Source organism: Serinus canaria, chromosome 4 (genome assembly GCF_022539315.1).
Source record: "Serinus canaria isolate serCan28SL12 chromosome 4, serCan2020, whole genome shotgun sequence".
Lineage (NCBI taxonomy): Eukaryota > Metazoa > Chordata > Aves > Passeriformes > Fringillidae > Serinus > Serinus canaria.
This window is the reverse complement of record NC_066317.1, coordinates 60,623,086-60,644,189: the sequence shown is the minus strand read 5'-3', so window position 1 is coordinate 60,644,189 and position 21,104 is coordinate 60,623,086. Positions and strand designations below refer to the sequence as shown.

Genomic DNA, 21,104 nt, shown 5'->3' with positions numbered 1-21,104 from the left:
CACATAGATTAGGAGAAAGACCTTGATGTGATAAAAGTTGTGAGGACAAGTGCTGATTTTTAATATATAAAAGTCATCACTCTCATGCAGCTATTTAACAACATAAAAGCAGCTGCATTTGCCTGTACTTAACTCCCTGTAATGCCAATTTTATTTCCATTCTGTAACTGATCCTGTTGGTGATGAGCTCTGGCTGATACTACATTTCTTAGATACACAACAGTTTGGACTTGAGTGCTCACTGTGGTTTTGTATCTTTAATATTATTATTTTTCTTAAGAAGCTGTAACCATCTGCATTTGAAGGTGTCTGCTTGATGTGCCCCTTTGATACTTAAGCCTCTAAGTGGCTGGAAAACTGAATGAGAACTGTGCAAGCAGAGAAAAGAAGCCAGAGTATAATCAGTTCCTTTATGGGAAGATATTTAATTTTGATAAAGGCATAAGACTGTAACCAGTGTGCTTTTGTTTCTGCTGTTGCAGGTTGCCTTTCCCTGCAGGTGACCGGGTGACTTTCAATGGGAAGGAATGCATCTGCCAGAAATGTTCCCTGCCCCCTTCCAGCAGCACTGGCTCCTTCCCTGTACAGAACCTGAGAAGTAAGTACAGATTTCTGCTCTTTTCAGTCAGATTTCTGCTCTTTTCACTTCTTAGTCTGCACCGGTTTCAAACACATAATTTTACACCACTGTGTACTATTGGAACTTCTACTACTCTGCTGCATAAGAGGTGTCATGAAATTTGAGGTAGCCACGTGAAAAAGTATAGGGTGATTTTTCAATAAAGGCTGATATTAAAAAGAGGCACAGATGATGCTATTATAGGATTAACAATGCATTGAACCTCTCAAAGATTTGATTCAAATGAACTAAACCAAATTATTTGGAGAAAAATATAATATAGATGCTAATATTTTTGAGGATTTAGTCCAAGTCCATATGGAATAAAAGCCAGGGTGAGATTTAATGATTTTTAAGTGTTCCAGTTCCAGCTTCAGAAAATATCAGTGGCAGGACTGCATGGCTAAATACTACACAGCAAGGGGTTTAATGTGGGAAATGTCAGTGGGGGGAATTCACCTTGATCTCAGACTATTGTGCACTATCAGAAGATACAAACACTATGGGTAAGAAATGTGGTCTTTTTTCACCAACTTCTTTGCAGTAAATCATAAAGGGATGGTGTTGCCCTGGGCTCTGTTCCTCTGCTGTTTTGCTCATAAAGTGCTGCCATGCTTTAAGAGTCCACCACTAATTTTATGTAATTAAACAGCAGCAGCAATTCAATTAAACAGCAAAGACAATTTTTAATGACTGTTACATCAAGCTGGATTCAGCATGGCTGAGGAGGTGCCCCATGGAGTGCTCATCTTCCTGCATAAGAAATCTAGCCCACTTCTGGGAGAAATCTCTCCTTTTTTCTGTTTTCTTTCCCCCCTCTGCCACCTTTCTTCACAGAAGTTTTCACCATCTTATTTCTACAGTTCATCAGCCAAGCCTGCTGTGTGAATGCCCTGTGAGATGCTCTATTGATTCCTCTTGCTAATGCCATTCTCTTTTGGGGATAGGTTGGCCCTCTCTGTTAGGTGCTCTCTCTTGTCACTTATTCTGGAGATGGATCCTCCTTGGCCATCTTTGCTGTCTCCTTGTCATATGTGAGAAGTGCCTTTGACTCCAATGGACATTATTAGCCTGGTTGAGTACTGACAGGACAAGTTCATTTGATTAGCTGTGGTACAGAATCCTTTAATGTCTTTACACACACACTCTCACCGTGGAGAGTTTTTCTTGTCATTGCATTTCCTCAGCTCTCTTTCCTCAGCACTGAGCCTTCCCAGAGCACAGATACCTGCAAACATCAGCAAACCACTTGCCTCAGAGGGAAACAGCACTGGGAGCAAGCACATCTCTGTGGAAAACCTGACCCTGGAAAATAGAAGTTTGCCTTTTCCCCACATTGCGTAGGGCAGTGAATGGTGGATCTGACAAGAACTTTCTTGGAAAAGACCTTAATGCTTTAAATGAACAACTCTTGTTAGCAGTGCGCAAAAACATGACCTCAGGCAAACTTTCCCAAGGAAGGAGTAGTACATTGACCCACTGTTACATTGGGTTTGTTGCTGTCTCAGAACTGTCTGATGTGCACCATGTGTGCTGCTCCCCAGCCTGTTTATCTCTGCAGTGCATTCAGAACATCTCCTGGGGACTCACTGAGCTCCCAGCAGCACTGCCTCCTCTGACAAGTCCTTCTATTTTCATCCTCCCCTTTTGCTCCTAACCTCCTTCATGCATTCCATTTGGAAGAAATGAAGAATGTAAAATACTTGCTTTCTGCCTGAGTCCTTGAATTTTTTATTATATAAGTACCTACCTCTCTGTTTTGTTTTGTTTTATAAAACAATAGCTCTGAAAACCTCTTGTGACAGTGTTGATTTTGAGAGAGTGCTCAAGGAAGAATATTAACATGGAGCAGCAAATTGATGTGTTCTGCAGAGTTATTGCTTGAAATTAGTTGAGTCACCAAAGGATGCTGCATCCAAGACGGGAAGACAAGGACATGCATCAGTAGGCACTGTTGGCATAGCAACCACAATATTTGTTTGTAATTATCTGGCACTTTACAGAGAAAACAGCAGTTGGGAATAAAAAGAAGTAGCTCACAAAATGCTGCATTTCTGCCCACCCAAGCTTAAACCAGATGAAAGGTGAATGACATTTGAGCACATGATGTTGTGTTCAGTTTGTGAAATAAGCCCTCAAGCAGTCGGATTAAATTAGATTTCCAGATGAATCCCCAGTACAGGGGAGATCACAACAAATTTCTGATTGCAGTTGAACAACAGATACTGTAGAATCTGCAGGGACTAAAACCAGGCACACACCCAAATGTTCTTTATTATTAGCAGAACTCAAATGTTCTGATCTGTAGTGCACATGCTTTTGTGCTAGGCTTGTTTCCAGGTATTGGTGCTCTAGAGGGTAACATTAAAGAGACACGTTATTGCTCCCTCAGTACATTCCAAATCCACTAAAAGAAAACACAAACTATGCTTTATCTTTGTGTGCTCAGAAGTGAAACATTTACAATTTCACTAACACTGTCTCATTAGGGTCATGTAACCAATGAAATACAGCCTTAAATCAGAAAGTTTTTGAGAAGACTGTTTAAATGTTTTAATGAGATCCTAGGTTGAGAGTACCTTCTTAATAACTAGATAAATCTTTCTAATGCTTTTGCATAGCTTTGTCTTCCATGTGAGACATTGTTATGGGTTTGTTTTCTTTCCTGGCATTTCTGAATGATTAAGTGTCTTTCAGGTTTTGTCTTTTCTCTAGAAAATTATTGGTATACCTGAAGAATTCCTAAAAATAATATGTATTTTTCCACATGAGATGACGGATATTTTATGGAGGATTTGGAGGATTACTGAGATATTGCTACTAGAATCAATTTATCACTGCCATTTAACCCTTTCCCCCCCATATTTTACTATTTTAACATTTAGTAAGAAAATCATCCACAGACAGGAAATCTATAGAGTGAAGAGTGAATGAGAGATGGACCTTGTAGGGTATTGAAGGGTTCATTTGGGTTCTAGAGAACCAGATCCAAATCCCATGTCTCGTAGCATCTCTGAAAAGGCTGAAACTTTGTAGGTTTGGCTTTTTCTAGCTTAGTCAAAATCTTCCATTGTTAAAAAGAAAGGCAACCCAACCCCCAGACAGTTTTGTTCTCAGTTCCTCTTTCTGGGGAGCATAGCTAGTTCACCCACAGCCTGTTTAACCAACATTGACAACCTCTGTTACCAGGTATTGCATGTTTTACATGTATTTTTTGTTAGCACCTCTTGAAACTTTATATAAATGAGTTTTCATAGAGAATAAATACATAGCCAGCCATCACTTCCACATATTGAAATGTCACTAATACCTGTTAAGCATTGGTGTGTTTTTAATAGTTACAGGACATTTTATACCAGAATTTCAGCTTGGATTTTTTTCATGGTTTCAAAAAGAATTTTGAAATAAGTAGAGCTTGCAGATCCAAAGGCAAAGGCTAATATGAAGAATTTGTTTTACTCTTTGTCTTTTTTATTGCTTTTATCAGGCTGATTTGTGGTGCTTGAAAAATTAATCAGCAAAACTTCATTTTTTTTTAAACACAGCATAAATGAATTAAAATAAAGTCTAAGTCACTAGGAAACTGAAGTCATCAGATCTTTTCTTTGAATGATGCATGTCTTGTAGCAATTTCAGAGCTTTCTAAGGGCAGCAACACTTGCCATCCATCAGTGAGCAGTGGAGTGGGCAGTGGAGCTCTCCTGAGCTGTTACTGGGACACTGATGGATCCTTGAGCTGCTGTAACCAACTGCTGCATGACCACCTAAAGAATATGAGTCACTCATTTGGGTTTCTCTCTTGCAGATTGTGGGGGCTGTGGTTCAGAAATAAAAAATGGTCAGTCCTTGGTGGCCTTGGACAAACACTGGCATTTGGGCTGTTTTAAGTGCAATACATGTGGCAAGCTACTGAATGCAGAGTATATCAGCAAGTAAGTAGAGGAGTATTTTCACCTCTTTTAATCATTCTTTTCATGCCAAATAATTAATTTATCGTTGCATTAATTTGCATTGTTAAGGTTTAAAGGCAATGTATAGTATAGAAATATATATATGACAATAATATAATTAAGTAATATATAAATGCATATTGCATTACCTTTATATATATATATATATATATATTCAGAAATATATAAGATAGTATATATTATTGTCTATATTATTACCTAAATTGTATTTTGAAAAATGAAATGGAGAAAAGTAGGAGTAACATTTTTCCATTTACCTGGAATGGGACTTGACAAAGCAGCTATGCTGCAGAGAGGCAGCAGGTGGAATGTGTTTCCAGGACCCAAATGTATGCCCTTAGTTACCCATGGTTTTGCTCTCTGTGATGCTGTAATGTAAACAAGCAGGTACTGCTCTTTCTATACACATTACATAAGAAGAAGTGTTGGCCAGAAGTTCATGAAGGATGTACATGCCATGATTTTGTGTAGCTCCAGACCCTCATGCTGTCAGATTTGGACTGAATGTGATGACAGCACTGAGAAGGAGCACAAAGCACACACCCAGACCATGTCCCATGTCAGCACTTTGATCAGGCAGTGACATGCAGGCCCTTCACTGGCCAAGGCACCTGGGATTAATTTCTGCTTCAGAGAAGTGTGTTATGTTGAAATTTTCTTAAGCAGCAAAGTAACTCAGTCACCAGTGCCCAGAGATGATGGAGTTTCAGAGCCTATGTTCCCCTGACTTTCACAGTTCTTTGGATTTCGATTAATACAAACACAACATTTAATTTCACAGCTTGCACTGGAGAAAAATATTTATTAAAAGGGTGTTTTTAAACAAGGTTTTGCATTGTCTCAATGTTGGGCTAATCTGTATTTTAGTACAGTGCTTTTTTTGCTTGTTATTGAATATACCCCCCCCCATAAATTGTAAAGATATAATTACTGCAAAATCATCTTTTTAAAAAGGCTAAATGCCAAACAAAATAACTCAAGGGAAAAAACATCCTGTCTTTAATTAATTCAATTAATTATTGTGATAACTTCTAGGTTAGCCTCCAAGAAATCCAACTTCCAGGCTATAAAATTAATATCTATGTTTCTCCAGGGAAATGTCTGATAAAATTATGCCTCTGCTAATAACTCTGTCTGATCATGGGCTGTTTTAGTATAACAAACAAAACATATTTGACTGTGTTTAACTTGAACTTTGAAGCACGAGAAGAGTCTCCAATTTCTTCTTAGAGCAATTTGTTTTCATTCATCAGTTTAATGGTCTACATGTACAATTTTGTAAAAATGTAAAATTAGCAGGTTCTTGTCAGGGCAATAGTCCAAATATTCTGGCCTTGGCGCTTGAAAATAAAAGTTGAGACTCCAGGGGTTTTTTCCTTCAAATCTCTAAATTGTATCTTAACTCACTGGTGGTGGTGAAATAGGTGGTTACATAATGCATGAACACACTGCTGCTCAGCCTGAATTCTTCTAGTCATTGCTGCCTTCTGTGCAGCAATTCCCAAGTTGTTTGATCCGTGACTGTCTTTAAGCAACTCCAGTCAAGAGTGCCAGTAGATTTAAATGTTTATCAAAACTTGGTTTACAGACCAGATATTTGAGAAATTACTCTCTGCAGTCTCAGCTAAAGGCTTAGGTAACACATATATCAGATGATACATCAGTTGGATGGATTAGATGATAAGAGGGGAAGAGTAATGTGTAGAAATTACTGTCTTTCCAGAGAGGGGGAAGCACATGAAAGATGTTAATGGTTAACATGATTAAACAGGTGGTGTGAGGGTCTCAGAGACTGAGTGTTTTTACAGGGCTGATGGCTGAGTTTAGCAACAAAGGAGAAAAGTGGTCCAAAATAGTTGTTCATTACTAGTCAACTTTTTACAATATTAATGACTACGAGGCAGGAAAGCCCATAAATACCCTGTGAAGTGTTGAAACATTGACAAATTTCAAGTGCATAATCTCCCAGTGAGCTGTAAGCTTACATAAAGCAGCATCTGTACAGCCTGTGGTTCTTCCCTAGGGATGGGGTTCCCTACTGTGAAACAGACTACCACGCCAAGTTTGGGATCAGGTGTGACAACTGTGAAAAGTACATCACAGGAAGAGTGCTCGAGGTAAGGAGAACCTGTCTTTCAAGCACATCTCAAAGTGTACAAAAGTGTACTAAACTCTTTTTGGTTTAGTCCTGGGCTCACAAATGAGTGTTAATGCAACAGCTTAATGTTGCTCTTATTGAATACCAGGAACTTTGTCTGTAATGGGGTTTTTTGTTTCTTTTGTTAATGATTGGTGATACACAAACTCCCTAACTGGGTATTTATGGTACTAGAGAATGTTCAGGCAGCAGAAGTAATAAATGAATGTGTTATCAGGCACATTTTAAAACGTGCATTAAATTCATTTGTAATTTCTGCTTTTTTTGATTCTCTTATATGTTCTCCAAAGATAGGATGAAGCTGTTGATAAGTAAAATGAGTTATTTGAACTGTGTTTTTGCAACAAGAAACGAACTGTGTGGCAGAGATTTTCTTGCACTTGTTCTAAGAAGCCGGAATGCTTCTTAGGAGTATGTTTATGTATCATGCAAAAATTTCCATATCACCGACCCAGTGTCACAAAATGAATATATTCCTCTGATCAGAATAAAATTTATCCTTGGATCTAAGTATTTTGTTACCCTGTCAGTGTCATCAATTATCTACTTTTTCTTTCTGCTTTTCCCTGTGAAGTCCAAGCAGTACTGGAGTTAGGAAGAGTTACTCTGTTCACTCTTTTCTCTTCATCATCTAGAAAGCCTGGAGAAATCCCAAAGGGCTTCCACCAGAGAAAGATCTGCTTGGAGTCACACAAAGACTTAACTGTCCAGGTGGAGGACAGTTATAACTTGTTAGGAACTGATGAGCAAGTATCCATACTAGATGGGAATCTGTATTGGATGGGATGATATGGTGCTAACATAGGCATGAGAGAATTTTCCATTAAAAAATGTTTTTACAGACCTCTCTGAAAAAAGATTTCTAAAAGGGAATTTGAAAAAGTATAAAGACAGTTTTCTTACTTTTTTTGCACACATTTGTCTCAACTGAAAGAGGCAAAACAAAAGAAAACATCTTAAAACCTTCAAAAATGTAAAAGGTGATGATGGAAGCTGTTGCATGTTTTCAGAGGTGTTAAGCATTGACACTGAATTAAATGGAGTAAAAGGGTGAGATTTGAAAGTGAAGGTAATTAAGAGAGGTGAATGCAGAGAGAAGAGTTAAAGCTGTGGCAAATTTGGAGTGCACTTACTCCGAGCAGTTTACAAGGAGTGATTAATACTGAGATAGGAGAAGAACAGAAGCTCCAGTTTCTGTACTGACTCTTGGCTTCACAATATTGTGTTTTACTGTCCTGGTTCTTGCCTTGAAATATGTGCAAGAATGCTCTTTTAATGTGGTAATATTTTACCTGCAGTATGGTTAAACAATAGCATGTGGTGTGATGTGATTAAGAACTGGGTCCTTACTGTCTCTGTGGGTGTTAAAATGAAAAAAAAAAAACCCTTAAAGATCTGCAAAGTAGCATTACCAAGTGTGATTTGTGGGACCTGAGAGCACATGTGACTGTAGTTGATTCTACTGACTGCTTGGTGAGAGTGTACTGAACAGGAAGACAGTTCCTTGTTTTGATGGTAGATGGGGCTGTAACAAACTTGGGAAAAGATAATTTTTGAAAGCTATTTTAGGAATTCTACCATGACAGATTACACATGATGGTTTTGGTCAGAGTGTGTGTGCGTGTCCCTCTCCTCTCCATTTCCCAGTATTGCTCTAAGGACAGCTCTGTACCACTGATCCTCATCTTGCTTTGGTACTGGTTCAGGCTGGGAGCTACATTCATTGGTCTGTGGCATTTAACTGTGGAAAAATACAGATGCAAGATACCAAAACCTTTAAAAAAATAAATAGATGAGGAGAAAGGACTTTCAGCATCTGTAAAAGCACAGATAGTATCATTGTGAAACAGGAAACATAGGTTGAGGTTGGAATGGAGCAGGAAAGGGATCTGAATGGTTACAATGACATCTAATGTCTGGTCACTTGTTGGAACAACCTGAAAATTTTTATGATCTGTAATTTTTTTTTTCTATAGAATTGTACAAAACAGTTTGTTGATTTGTGGGCAACAAAGCTAACGAAGCTTGAACGTGTTACATGTCACATGTCCTAGCATTCTGCTGTCACAGGAGGTCCTGTTACCATGACATCTCCCAGGATATCTGCTCCCATCCCCTCTGTTTTTCCATGACACATCTCAAGAGCTTTCTGTGCATTCCTGCTGCCTGTTCACAAGGAGTGACTCACACTGTGAGCCTTCTCCCATGGGGATCAGCCTGGATTTCCATGACTCTTTGGAGCTCTGTAAAGGATCACTTAAACCAGCCATTGAGTGTGGACCATGGAGAGCAGCTGGGTGAGGAGGCCATGCACTCACCTTGTTTCAGTAGGAAGCCAGACAAAAAGTCACAGTCTGAGCAAACAGATTTGAAAGGATGCAGAGAGCGTGCCCATAGCTAACGTGGTTAAGGCATTTGCTGGTTGTGTGCAGCAGATGGGCTTGTTCTAAAGGCTCAGAACTGGGCTGATCTTTTCTCTCTCTCTCCGTTTCTGGTATCAAACTCCATTTCTGTCACTATCAGGCTAATTGATATGTTTGTGTATGGCCTGGTCAGGAGGACAGAGAAGATACAGGGTAGCAGTGCCTGTTCTTTGTTGTAGGATTTATTATTAGTGGAGTTGTCTGGAATATTGACACATTTTTCAAAACATCAGTATTTCTTTTTACCATCTTGAATATTATCTGGAGAAACACAGAAATAATAGGGCAAATTGTTCTTAAACTGGGGGTAAATCTTGACAGCAATACTTATTAGGCAGGGGAATGCTCTCCCAAGGGAGCTGCTGGAAACTATCACTTTGAAAGTCTTGTAACAAGATTGGACAAGGCACTGGAAAATCTATGTTAGGGAACAGTCCTGCAATGACAAAGGGAGGGACTATATGACCTAATAGGATTTTTTCCATCTCTGATTGCTATGATAATGTCAGGAGGACAGCTGCTTCCAATGTTATTCTGTGACCAGATTTTTTAATATTGTCTCCCTTTCCAACACTTGTTCATTTTAAGTGTTTATTCAGCAGAAAGGAAGGGAGTGTCAACTAGTGTGAGTTACTGATAAGTTATAAAATATGGCTGTTTTTGTAGGTCCTCAGCCAAATGCAATGATGATTTAGTTACCTACATTCTTCTCTCAGCCCATTTTCTGAAGACCAGATTAATTTGATGTAGTAAATGGGCTTAGACACAGGATAGCTTTGTTTATAATTCCTTTCTAGTTTCTTTCTTCCCCTCCAGTCCACCTTGGCTTGCACCCACTCTCCCAAGGAACTTGTACTGGAAAAGCTATAAAAGAGGTTGATTTATGGAAATCATAAATTTTACTACTTTTAAAAGAAATTATTTTGTTTATTTTTTTTTTAAACCCTACCCACCAGTGCATTTATGGGCAAGATTTGCTTTGTTTGTGATGCATACAGAATGCTCTTAAATGCAAATCAGTCCCCTCCCAGAAGTTGTGTTCTTTTATCCCTGACCATATATATTGATAAACCTGCCAACTCAAGTGAGGAGCAGGAAGTTGCTGGAGTTTACTTTTGTAGTTTGACTTAAAATGCACTGTGACTGAAAACCTCTAGGGAGAGAAAAGGTTTGCTTCAGTGCTCATGCTGTATCTCTGCTGCCAAACCTGCAATAGTTAGCATCATGCAATAGCACACATCTTAAAATAACAAAGCCATTGATTTTTATGACCAGCCATTTCCCTTTTGTCATGTTGCAATCCATTTCTCTGCACTTAGCACTAAAAATATTTTTCCCTTTTTTTCTATTACAAGCAGTAATTTATTAGTTGAAATTTCAACTTGTGCTAATGAGCATATCCTAAAAAAATTGTCTTTTTTTTTTAATTACTGTATATCTTATGATAATACAGAGCCTGCTTTAAACCCCTTTCATTCACAAAAACACTGTCCATTTCTTTCCTCACTTTTAATGAGTCTTTTAGCTGCATTTTGCTGGGGGAGGCAGAGATGTATAGTCTGTCTCTCGGTCCTTCCCACATAGCAGGTTTGTGTAAAAGGTTTGGAAAGCTGTTGAGGTTCATGACAAAGCTGTGTGACAGCCAATGACTTCTCCATGTCCTCTCCTGGGAGGCATTTCTGGGTTTCCTTAATATCTGATACTTACAAACATCATCTCAATTCCAGCATCTCTCTATTTTAAAGTGTTCTGCATTAAAAGAGTTAAAAATACTTCGAATAAGATTGATTTTTAGCTTTATTTGTTTTCCCCTCCAAGTGATGAACTCTAAGGAGAATTTCAAGAGAGTAGTCTTAGTTCCTGTCAACTTTTATTTTACAAAACTGAGTGAACCCAGTTCTCCTCTGCTGGTAAAATCAGCTCTAGGCTTTTCTGGTGATGCTGGACCTTCTCACTGTGGGTTCCTGACTGAAGCCACCTTCTCTCAGCATGGATGAACACTGTATTCCAGACAATGCCTCAGCTCTATCTTGTGCAGTGATAGTAACACCATCCCTAAAGAAAGTGCTTTCCTGGTGCATCCCACACTGGTGGGTTTTTCTTGTGTGAGTTCCCGAACATGGAACTAAGGCAGCCCATGGCGAGATATCGAGACATTACTTTGTGGGGAGGGGTTCTCTTCATCTGCTTTTTCAGCTGGTGGTTTCCTCCATTGTTAGAGGAAGCCTCCATATCCAAAGGTAACCTTCTGGGGATGTTTTAATGGCAAACACAGTATGGGCTGTGAGGGGGTCACATTTGCTTGGATAGGCAACTGTGTCCCATCAGTGCCCAAAATACCCCTCAGGGGTATTTTCAGCACTCAGTTTTATCTACAGCTGTCCCATGATTCACAACTACATGACTCTGGTGTAAATTTGGCTTACAAGTGCTGTTGGAAATCACAGCAGTTGGAACCATCTTTAGTATGTGGCATCCTAACACAGCAGCATGGCACTCAGGTTATGTGGGGGAGGAGAGAGTTAGCATTTTACTTGTTTACGTGTTTGTGTAAATGTCTGGAAAAACATAATCAATATATGTTCTTAAAATCTGTTAATCACAACCATATGTTATTTTGAAATAAGGGAACAAATGCAGTGGGCACTAGGCAGGAATGAGAGCAGAAATGTCAGTAATTTATATGTCAATTAAATGTCACTTATGACAAAGTCACAGTGACTTACTAATTAAAACATGAATCTTCTTTTTCATAGTTTGTGTTTTGCCGTGCCCTGGGGTTGAGCTGATTTTTTTTGCAGCCATATCTACTTTGTAAATCGATTGCCTTTCCCTTTGCAAGAGTCTCAGTGTAGCAGAGAGACGATACTAATTCTTTACAGCAGGGAGTACGGATTTCTGCCCGCAGTGTGGAAGAATGGTTTGCTCTGCAATGTCTGGTGCCCTGCTGTTTCATTAACAACAGGACTTCTGATGTGTGAAAGGTGTTTGAGCAGCTTATTATATAGGCATTAATAGTGAAACATGCAATAAAGGCAGCTCTGTCTGAAGGAGTGAAGGGTTCCCTGTGCATGGGCAGCCTCGGGAGGGCTGTCAGAGCAGCAGAAGGATCCAAGTGTCAGTGCTGCCTTCGTTAGAAACTGCTCTCTGCGCTTCTCTCCCTTCAACAGAGAAGAAAGAAAACTGTTGGAAAGACAAATCTAAATAAATCAGCATTAGCTTTTGCAAAAGGAGACCATCCAAGGTAGGAAACCTTAACTAGCCCTTTCAGTGCATAATGTTTGCTGAGGTGCAAGGCATTCTGCAGCTTGGGAATGGTCTCTGGTTTGGTGCCACTTGGGTTTATCTGGGGCTGCTGGCTTGCAAAGGCAGGTTAATCATCAGTGCATTGTATCTGAACTTGGCTGGGTGAGTGTTGACAGTTGACCTGGACTTTCTGCTTTAAAATGGGCATCATTAAAAATACTATCAACAAGCAGATAAATAGCAGTGCAAATGCTCTTTTTCTTTATCTTTTAGCTTTTTCTGTAGCACAGTTATATTGGTCTAGATGAATTTACTTCATCTTTCTCCCACTTTCAGCCTTTCTGTTTTTAGCCACCTCTTCTCTCCAGAAATACAGATCTGTGCCTGTTTTTATTGTCTGAACTCCTACAAACTCCCAAATTGTTAATGTGTCAGGAGAAAACTATACATTACACCAAAGTCATTGCATAGCTTTTACCTGTAATTAATTTGTTAGGTTTATTGAAGAGCACTGAGTGCCATTTGATGATAGCTTAAGACTTTTATTTTTACCAGAGCAAGGGGTATTTCTGAATAACATAGAAAAGTTTAGGGTTTGAGGGAAACTGATTGATAGAGAAGAAAGAATGACTGTTCCAGGTTTTGTGAGGGGTTTTTATTTCTTTTCTCAGCTGCTTATTTGCTTTTCTGTTGAGAATTCCTCCCACATGTGTGGGAAAAGTCCTCAGTAGTGCTGCTGTGCATTTGTGCTTGTGTGGGTTTGTACATGTTAGTTTTAGTGCACAGTTTGATTTTTGAGCCTGGCAGACTTGTGGTGCCCATTGCCTTTCCTCACACAAAAATGTAGTACCAGTTAACTCTCTCAAATTATCTGCACTGACTGGCTGAAGGATCAAAGGAGTGATTCCAGTAGTCACCCTGATACTGCTGAGCCTCAGACCCAGCAGCACAGTCTGCAGCTGCCCTGCCTCTCTAAGCCATGTGCTGCTGTGGTGATGCATTAACATCCAGTGCCATTTGCCATTTGGGTGTTCTCTCAATGTGAAATGTTGCACCTCATGGATATCTTCAGTCTCTCACCCAATTATTTCATGTGTTCTCTCATTCCTGGTGGTCCTCTGACCCTGATCAGGGGAATGCTGTTGTTGCCCAGCTCTGCAAAGCCCCGGAGCTCCCCTGACCCAGTCAGCAGCACAAGCCCTGCCTCCAGCTCTGTCCTGTAACCATGGCAGTGGTGCAGCAGTGACTGCACTCAGTGACAATTGATAAAGTATCTCCAGGATGCTCTGGCCCATGTGAAAACAGTCCAACATGTCAGCTAATAGCAGGAGAGCAGCCTGTGACTCATTTCTTGTAGCTTTAGGATTATTTTCATCCTGCTAACCTTCGGCATTTTTTGCGCTTTTTCACATTTCTTCCCCCCCCAAAGTAAGAACTGCTGAAGGGTACATTGAACTGGAAATATGTAGATGAGGTCTGAAAGTAGAAAGTAGCTACTTTCAGGAAAGATTGTTAATGTCAGTTCTGCATGTGACAGCAGCATTTCCACTCCCAGGTAAATCTAGTGACCCAGAACAGCAGTCCTCACTCAGGCACAGAATGAGAGACAGCTTCTGTTCTTAGATGTTTACAGCCCAGCTCACCACAGTCAGCTTGAAAAGAGCTGTGCTGGCTTCCTCTGATAACTTGGGTTGTTTCTCCAGGGCTGTTCAGTGCTGGTTGAGCTTCATTCTTCCCATCTGAAATAGGTGTGCTAAATACACAGCTGCAAAGTTGAAAATTAAGGGGAATATGTCTGCAAGTCATCTTTCTGCTTCCTCACTCCCTCTCTCCTATCAAGAGCTGGCATAAGTGAGAGCCAGCTGCAGCTTGTCTTGGCCCCTAGGTGGGTTTTAAGGAGTGGGAAAGGAAAGTGGAAAAGAAATAAAGGAGATTTGTTGAGCAGATGGAAAACAGAAGCCTCTTCCAGTCTCAGTGGGTGGCAAGAAAAATTACAAAGCTGAGAAGAAAAAGACAAAAGAGGCAGATCAGTCACTCCATAACAAAAACAACTGAGTGCAAAATCAGTGGTTTTAGGTATGACAGACCATTTTGATTTACAAGAGCATTTACCAAAATCTGTTGAAAAAAATGCACTGTTGTCCTTTTCCAGATTTTATCTGATTTTGGCAGGGCTGAATTTGCTCCTGAGCCAGAATTTGTTTGGAGAAGTCACAGAATGAGATTACAGATGTAATATTGCTAGTTTTCCTTCTATTATTTATTTTTTCTCAATTATCCCCTTTATGGTTTTTTAATTACTTTTATTTCATTTTCTCCCACAACCATTAGAAACTTCTTCTTCTGCAAGTCCAATTTTGTAGTAAGTTGTTATCATTCTGAGATAAATGTTTCTGTTGGTACAGAAACATTTGATTTGCACCTTATACCTGGAAGAATAAAGGAGTGTGTGGGAAGCAATTAAAATGACTCAAATGTGGGTGGGAATTCTCAAGGCTCTGTAAAGCACAGCAGGATGAGCCAGAACCAAGACAACATGAAATAACTGTACATGTGAGATTGCTGAAGCTGTGGGTAATGCTGCAGGTGTGTGTAGTGAACATTTCATGTGACTGTTTCTTGGCATCCAGCAGGATGGTAAATGAATCCAGTATGGGGAAGATGAGGAGAGTGATTGATATAAAACATTACACTGCATTTACAGTGGTTTAAATCCTGATGAAAATGGTTCATTTGCCCTGGCACGCTGTTGAAGTGAGTCAGTGGTGAGTCAGGTCCACTGTGACTAAGAGAATTAGTGAGAGTTTTTCTCCACAGAATTCTGTCTTTAACTTCTGGCTCTCACACTTTTTTCTGCTCAACACTGTTGTATGACTTAAACAAAAGACATTTTGCCAAACACCTCTGCCTTTACAATGTTGCCTGTCCCTTCAAACCTAGGAGATGATATGACAGCTGTTTACTGACTTTGCCATTACTGTGTACAACTATTACTGAGTAATTCTTCGAGTCCTTCTGTTGCATATGCAAAACTCTGGCTCTGCTAGAAATGTGAGTGGAGGTTTTATGTGATTCCACTTAAAGCTGTTCACTGAGCAGAGTGTTATATTCCAATATATATATATATCCCAGTTCTGAATAGCATCACTCTAATTTGAATACACCCCTCAGAATTCAGTTGATGGAAGCCAGTATAGTCCCTGTAATGTGCCACAGGGTGGATGCAGTGGCAGAGTTGTCAGTGTGTGCATCCATTGATTACACTTGATGGTGCAGTGCTGTGCACCTTCTTCGTGGTAGTCCTGAGAGAAAGACAGGACAAACATCTGAGCCCTAGATTTTACACAGCCTTTTGGATTAAATGCACACTGTGCAATGTGGGTTGAAGCACTGGCCAAGAGAAGGAGGGTTATATTAACATGTGGGAGTAAGGAAGAGCAACTCCTGATTGGCTTTGCCTAATTGGTGCAATAACTTGATAGGAAAATTTTCTAAGCCAGTTCTGTGCTGTTAGGTCAGAGAGTTATTAGATATCTAATGTAGTTCTGGGAGCAGGAATTAAAACCTTATCTCAGCCAAAGTCAGGGAACTGCATTTACTTAGAGAAATTGGGAATTTGCCTTTATAAATCAATGCAGTGACTGTTTGGGCTATTTAACAACCAAATGCTGTATCTCATTCAAAAACTTTATTAAATTTCATAAAGATAAATATGTGGAGTTCCTTTTTATATCTGTGCTTCATTATCAGTTTCCTGTAGATTCCTGGCACCTAAGAAAAAGCACAATTCATTCACATAATGGCCTAATATCTGAGTAAAAACAATCATTTGGGCAATGAATGAAGAAGTATAAACAGGATGAATTAAATTTCCATTAAAGGAGTTCAGTGACTTTCTCCCTTTTTTATTTATATACTCTGACAAAAAAATATTCCCAGTGAAAGTACATGCTCCTCAGTGTTGAGTTTAAAATGATAGATAATGAAGCAAGTACAAAATAATAGATAATGGGAGCAGAACAGAGCCAGCAGAGTTTAAGGAAGTCTTCCACTGAGTGCAAGAACTAGCAATGTGATTTTGGTGGAGGACAACCCTGATAGTTGAGGGGTTGAAGCACATCCTGAGCATCTCCACATCCTGAGGAGATGCTCAGGGAGCTGAACTTGTTCAGCCTAGGAAAGTGATGGCTTTAATGGGACCTAACTGTGGTGTTCCCATAGCTATGAGGAGACCCTTGAATATGTGGAGACAAGCACCTTACTGAGGCACATGGTGGGAGGGCAGGGACAATGTCATAAATTTAAAGTAGGGAGGTTCTGACTGGATAAAAAAGAAAAAAAAAATCACTGTGAATAACTAAGAATAACTACTGTCTGTTGGAGCAATATTCTCTGAGGTTGTGCAGTGTCCATCCTTGAAGGTTTTCAGTATTCATCTGAAAAAATTCATGGGCAGACTGATCTGAATTGAGTATCAACCCTGCTTTGAGCAGGAGGTTGGATTAGATGAATTGCTCTGTCATTCTGTGATCACTTGCACATTTCCTGGCTTTAAACTGAATTCTTTTTCTGTTGCCTGTACTGTGAAGTTTACCTGAAGGAACATCAGTGTCCTTTAATGAACAAATGGGAAATGGAGACAAAATATACAAAACAGAATAATTTAGTGTGTAATCAACATTTTACGCTTTCACCCATCCCTGCATTGCCTAAGTATTTTTCCCCTTCCCATCCCATACAAACAGTAACTTCCCTCCACTTAAAAAAGCAGCAGAAGTCAAGGCATATGTCTTCTATAGGATCTCTAATACTTCATTTCAGGTTGAGGAGCTGCCTGATGGGAAGGCTTAGTGGCTGTCAGTGGTTTTGTGCTTCATTCTGTTTCCCTTTGCTTGGACAGGTGGCTGTCTGGTGATGACACAACTCTCCAACAAATTAGTTCCATGTGAAAAGCTTTTAACTAAGAATGCTTTATACCAGTCTTCTGTGGGCTTTGTTTGTGGGTCAGGCAGCTGCATTGTGCCTTGGCATACCCATCAGCTGTTTTTCATTATTTCTATTCAGGGTAGGGTACAGTTAGGACTTGACTTGGGGATTTTAGAATATGAGGTTGGCAGGATTTGGATCTGCTTCAGCAGACAACACTTAGTGGTAATGAGGAACTATTATAGCAACTATATTGTATTATACACTCAAAACGGAAAATATGCTTTGATATGATGGAATCATTGCAGCAATCTAACCTTTTGTCACTTCCACAAACTCTTTGCTCCCTGCAATAAAAGATGTCAATTACCCCTATGCATTTTGATAACAAGATAGATTTTTTTTTATTGTTATTATTTTTCATTTTTACAGGAAAAAGTTTGCTGATAGCTTTTAATTCTCAGGAAAAGAATCAGATAGTTGTAAGTTATCTAGTATGTGAAATTATTTTCTCTACTTTCTGTCTTCCCTTTACTAATTGCATTGAGTAATGCAATGAGGATGTATTTAGACTTCAGTGATGAATCAGACGTCAGAAATCTTGAGTCTTCCTTCCAGGACTCAGCTCACACTCTGAGCTTTAGGCTTCTCAGTTACTTGTGTGTCAATTGTCGCTCATCAGCTGCAGTAAAAAATTATATCAGTCACACTTCTAGAAACAGCATGAGACATCAGACAAGCAATGTCATTGTGGTAGAGTTACAGTTATTGTGCATATCATCTTTTATATATTCTACCACTTCATCACTTATGGCAGCCATAGCCAGAAAATGAGCAGAGTTTTTTGCTGAGCTGTCTGCAGTAATGCAGTATACTCTTTCTGGGTGATGACAGCTAATTTAAAACTCAAACTTAGCTACTTAAGGTTATTCCTTTTGGAATGAACTACTCTAGTTTTGCTGGTGCTGCATGTTTTCCAGGCCTGGTGATCATACTGTTCTGAATACTTTTGAGTAACACCCCTTACTGTCTCCAAATTGTGCTTTGAATGACGCAATTCACATTTGTCACATCAGCTTAATTCTCCTTTTACTTAGTTCAAGCCCTCAAGTTATGAGAAATGAGAAAAGGTGGTTGTATGTACTCTGTTGCAGAGCTCTCTGGTCTGGCTTTAAGTGAAGCATGGGTTTGTCTGTCAGTGTACTGTGGGACAGGTAGCAATGCTGAGATGGTCCCTGTGCTCAGGGCAAGGACTGCAGCAGGTCTGTGTTGATCAGCCCATCATTCCTCATGTTGATCAGCCCAGAAGGTTCCTCCTGCAGAGGAGACTTCACATTCAAAGGGGTCTCTAATACCTAAAGGGAAAGAGGTAACTCATAATACTTTGTCTCAGGGTGTTGAGGACTGTTTTGACTCCACTTAAATTGCACTCTAAGAGTGCAGCTTGGTGATTGTGGGAAGCTGGTTCATGGTCAGTTGAAGAAAAATTAAATTGTTGGTATATGTACTGTATTATTACTAAGGACACACTTTGCTATTCAGGTTTGAGGTAATCTCAGCTGAAAATTAGTCTTCAAGTTCAGCTTCACAATAATAGTATCTTCACATCTGGATTCCTGGGCACAAAGACCTGGTGCAGTCTTGAAGCCAGTGTAGGATATTGAGGAGGTTTTTTGGAAACTATCACTTGAACTGTAAGAGGTGTCTCAGTGATGAATGTTACTTCTTCTGTGCTCTGAGTGTGTTGGTGTTTTATTAAACACTGAGACAACAATCTGTCAAACCAAGCTTTCAAACTGTGCAAAGAAGAAGTAACCATATGGTTAGCAATTTGTTTGCCGCCTTGAACTACCTCACATCAGTATAAGCAAGAAGAGAAAAAATGATGAGGCCTTTATTACAACTGAACCAAAACCATACAATATTTGCTGCCCTAAGTTTATAAAATAGCTGGGTTCTGCTGAAACCAGTTGTTCATCTGTGAGACCAAGACCCTGAAATTGAAAGGACAGGAAAAGGGGGCACTGGTGAAAGCCTCCTTGGGATTTACCTCGGGGACTCTGTGATTCAGACTCAGGTCCTAGGTTTAGATATAATTTTATGATATCTAATCAGGGTAACTGCATATACATATTAATAACTAGTATTAGTTAATTCCTGCATTAGCTGCCTAGCCTCAGGTTCAGCTATCACCTCTCATTTAGAAATATGGTGTGGCCTTATTTAAATACTTCAAAGTGTTGAAGTGTCTGCTATGTCTTGTCTTCTGTGCTTTGATTGGAAGAAGGACAAAATAAAAAAAAAATTAAAAGGGGCAACAAAAGTCACTGTCAGCACTTAGACTTATATGGAAATTTTTGAGTTTGTGCCATTTTAATTCAGTGATACTTATGCAAAATCCATTGGAGTTCTCCTGGTGTGATCATCAGCAAAAGGATCACTATACTTTCCTCCCCTGATTTTTCTCTTACAGTTGTGTCTATGTCATAAAAGAGGTATTTCTGTGCCATCCTATACCTTGTTGATATTACTGACTATGCAAGTGAATTTACTAAGTAAATTAAAATTATATATTTGGTTCTACTGTTAAATTTGGGGAAATAGACTTTGTTCTGTGATGCATCCAGGTTATCTGAGAATTTGTCCTGGCAGTTTATTTTAGCAAAGAAGTAATTTAATCCTTTAAAGAATAATAATCTGTGCTAAATCAGTTGAGTTATTTAGGTTATGCATTCCATTAGCAATGCTTGTGCAGTTCCAAGGGAAATTGTATTTCTTTTTAATTTGATATGCCAAACAAAGGCAAGCAATTTTAAACCAGAAGTTTAAGCTCAGTGCTGATACTTTGTGGTCTGGTACTTTAAAGGTGTTATCACAGATACTATTGACCATCTTCCATGTCTAAAATTGCAAAAATCACTCTGAAATCTGCACAAATGACAGCATAAAAAGAGTGAGCTGGAGCAGAGCTGTTTTCAAAATGGCAATTCTGATGTGATGTGTTGCTCTTTATTGCCACCCTGAAATGCTGCAGCAGTTTTCAGGAGTGAATCAAGTTTACACTGATGCAATGGAACAGGAGATTCTTTAATGTAGATTTACTGCATTGGTACTGTGAGTGGCAAGATATCCCACACACAGAGATTACATTCTTTAATGTAAATGCCTCTGAAAGCTTTGAAATTCAGTGAATAAGAGTTAGAAAAGTCACCTTTGTAGTAACAGGGCTAAATTTCTAGATTGACAGAAGGGGATTTGCAGAGCTGTGAGAGCCTATTTACATGCTGAAGGCAGTGGGGCAATAGTTGATAGCAGTTTCTTGAGAGCATCCCCAATGCTAGTAGCACTTTCAGTGTTTTTCAGGTGAGCAGGTTATGAGACGTTCTACATGGACCAACATTTGCATTTTTTTAACTTCAGGAGAATTTCTACTAAACTCAGGCTTAGCTTAATCTTAAAATAAACCTAGTTTACTTTAGCTCTAAACTGTAGAGTTACTTGGTCTCCTGGTTTTTGTTCCTGGTGGAGATGGCATTGACTTAAGCCATTTAAACTATGGGCAATTCTGTCAAGCATGGAAGAGTGTGGAGTCAAAGAGGAGACAGGAGATGCCAAGATCTGGCTTTCAGTTCCATAGGGATTTTGAAGAGTGAGGAATGCTGGGAACAAGTGCAAGAGCTGTCTTTGAGACTTTGAACTCGGTTTTGTGAGTGCCATCTGAAAGATGGAATGGGAGTGCAGTTTGGAGGGACTGGCCCATC

The 21,104-nt window shown here is 39.4% G+C and overlaps 1 protein-coding gene across 4 annotated transcripts in view; it reads left to right on the top strand.

Annotated features, from left to right (window-relative positions):
* The window catches only part of ABLIM2 (actin binding LIM protein family member 2), a 128,832-nt gene that overhangs the window by 57,340 nt on the left and 50,388 nt on the right, over positions 1 to 21,104 (top strand). For all 4 annotated transcript variants that reach the window (XM_030238901.2, XM_050973344.1, XM_030238900.2 and 1 more), the window contains exons 4-6: positions 483 to 598; positions 4,425 to 4,551; positions 6,614 to 6,707. In XM_030238901.2, the coding sequence (XP_030094761.1) occupies positions 483 to 598; positions 4,425 to 4,551; positions 6,614 to 6,707 (337 nt within the window). The remainder of the gene's footprint in view (positions 1 to 482; positions 599 to 4,424; positions 4,552 to 6,613; positions 6,708 to 21,104) is intronic.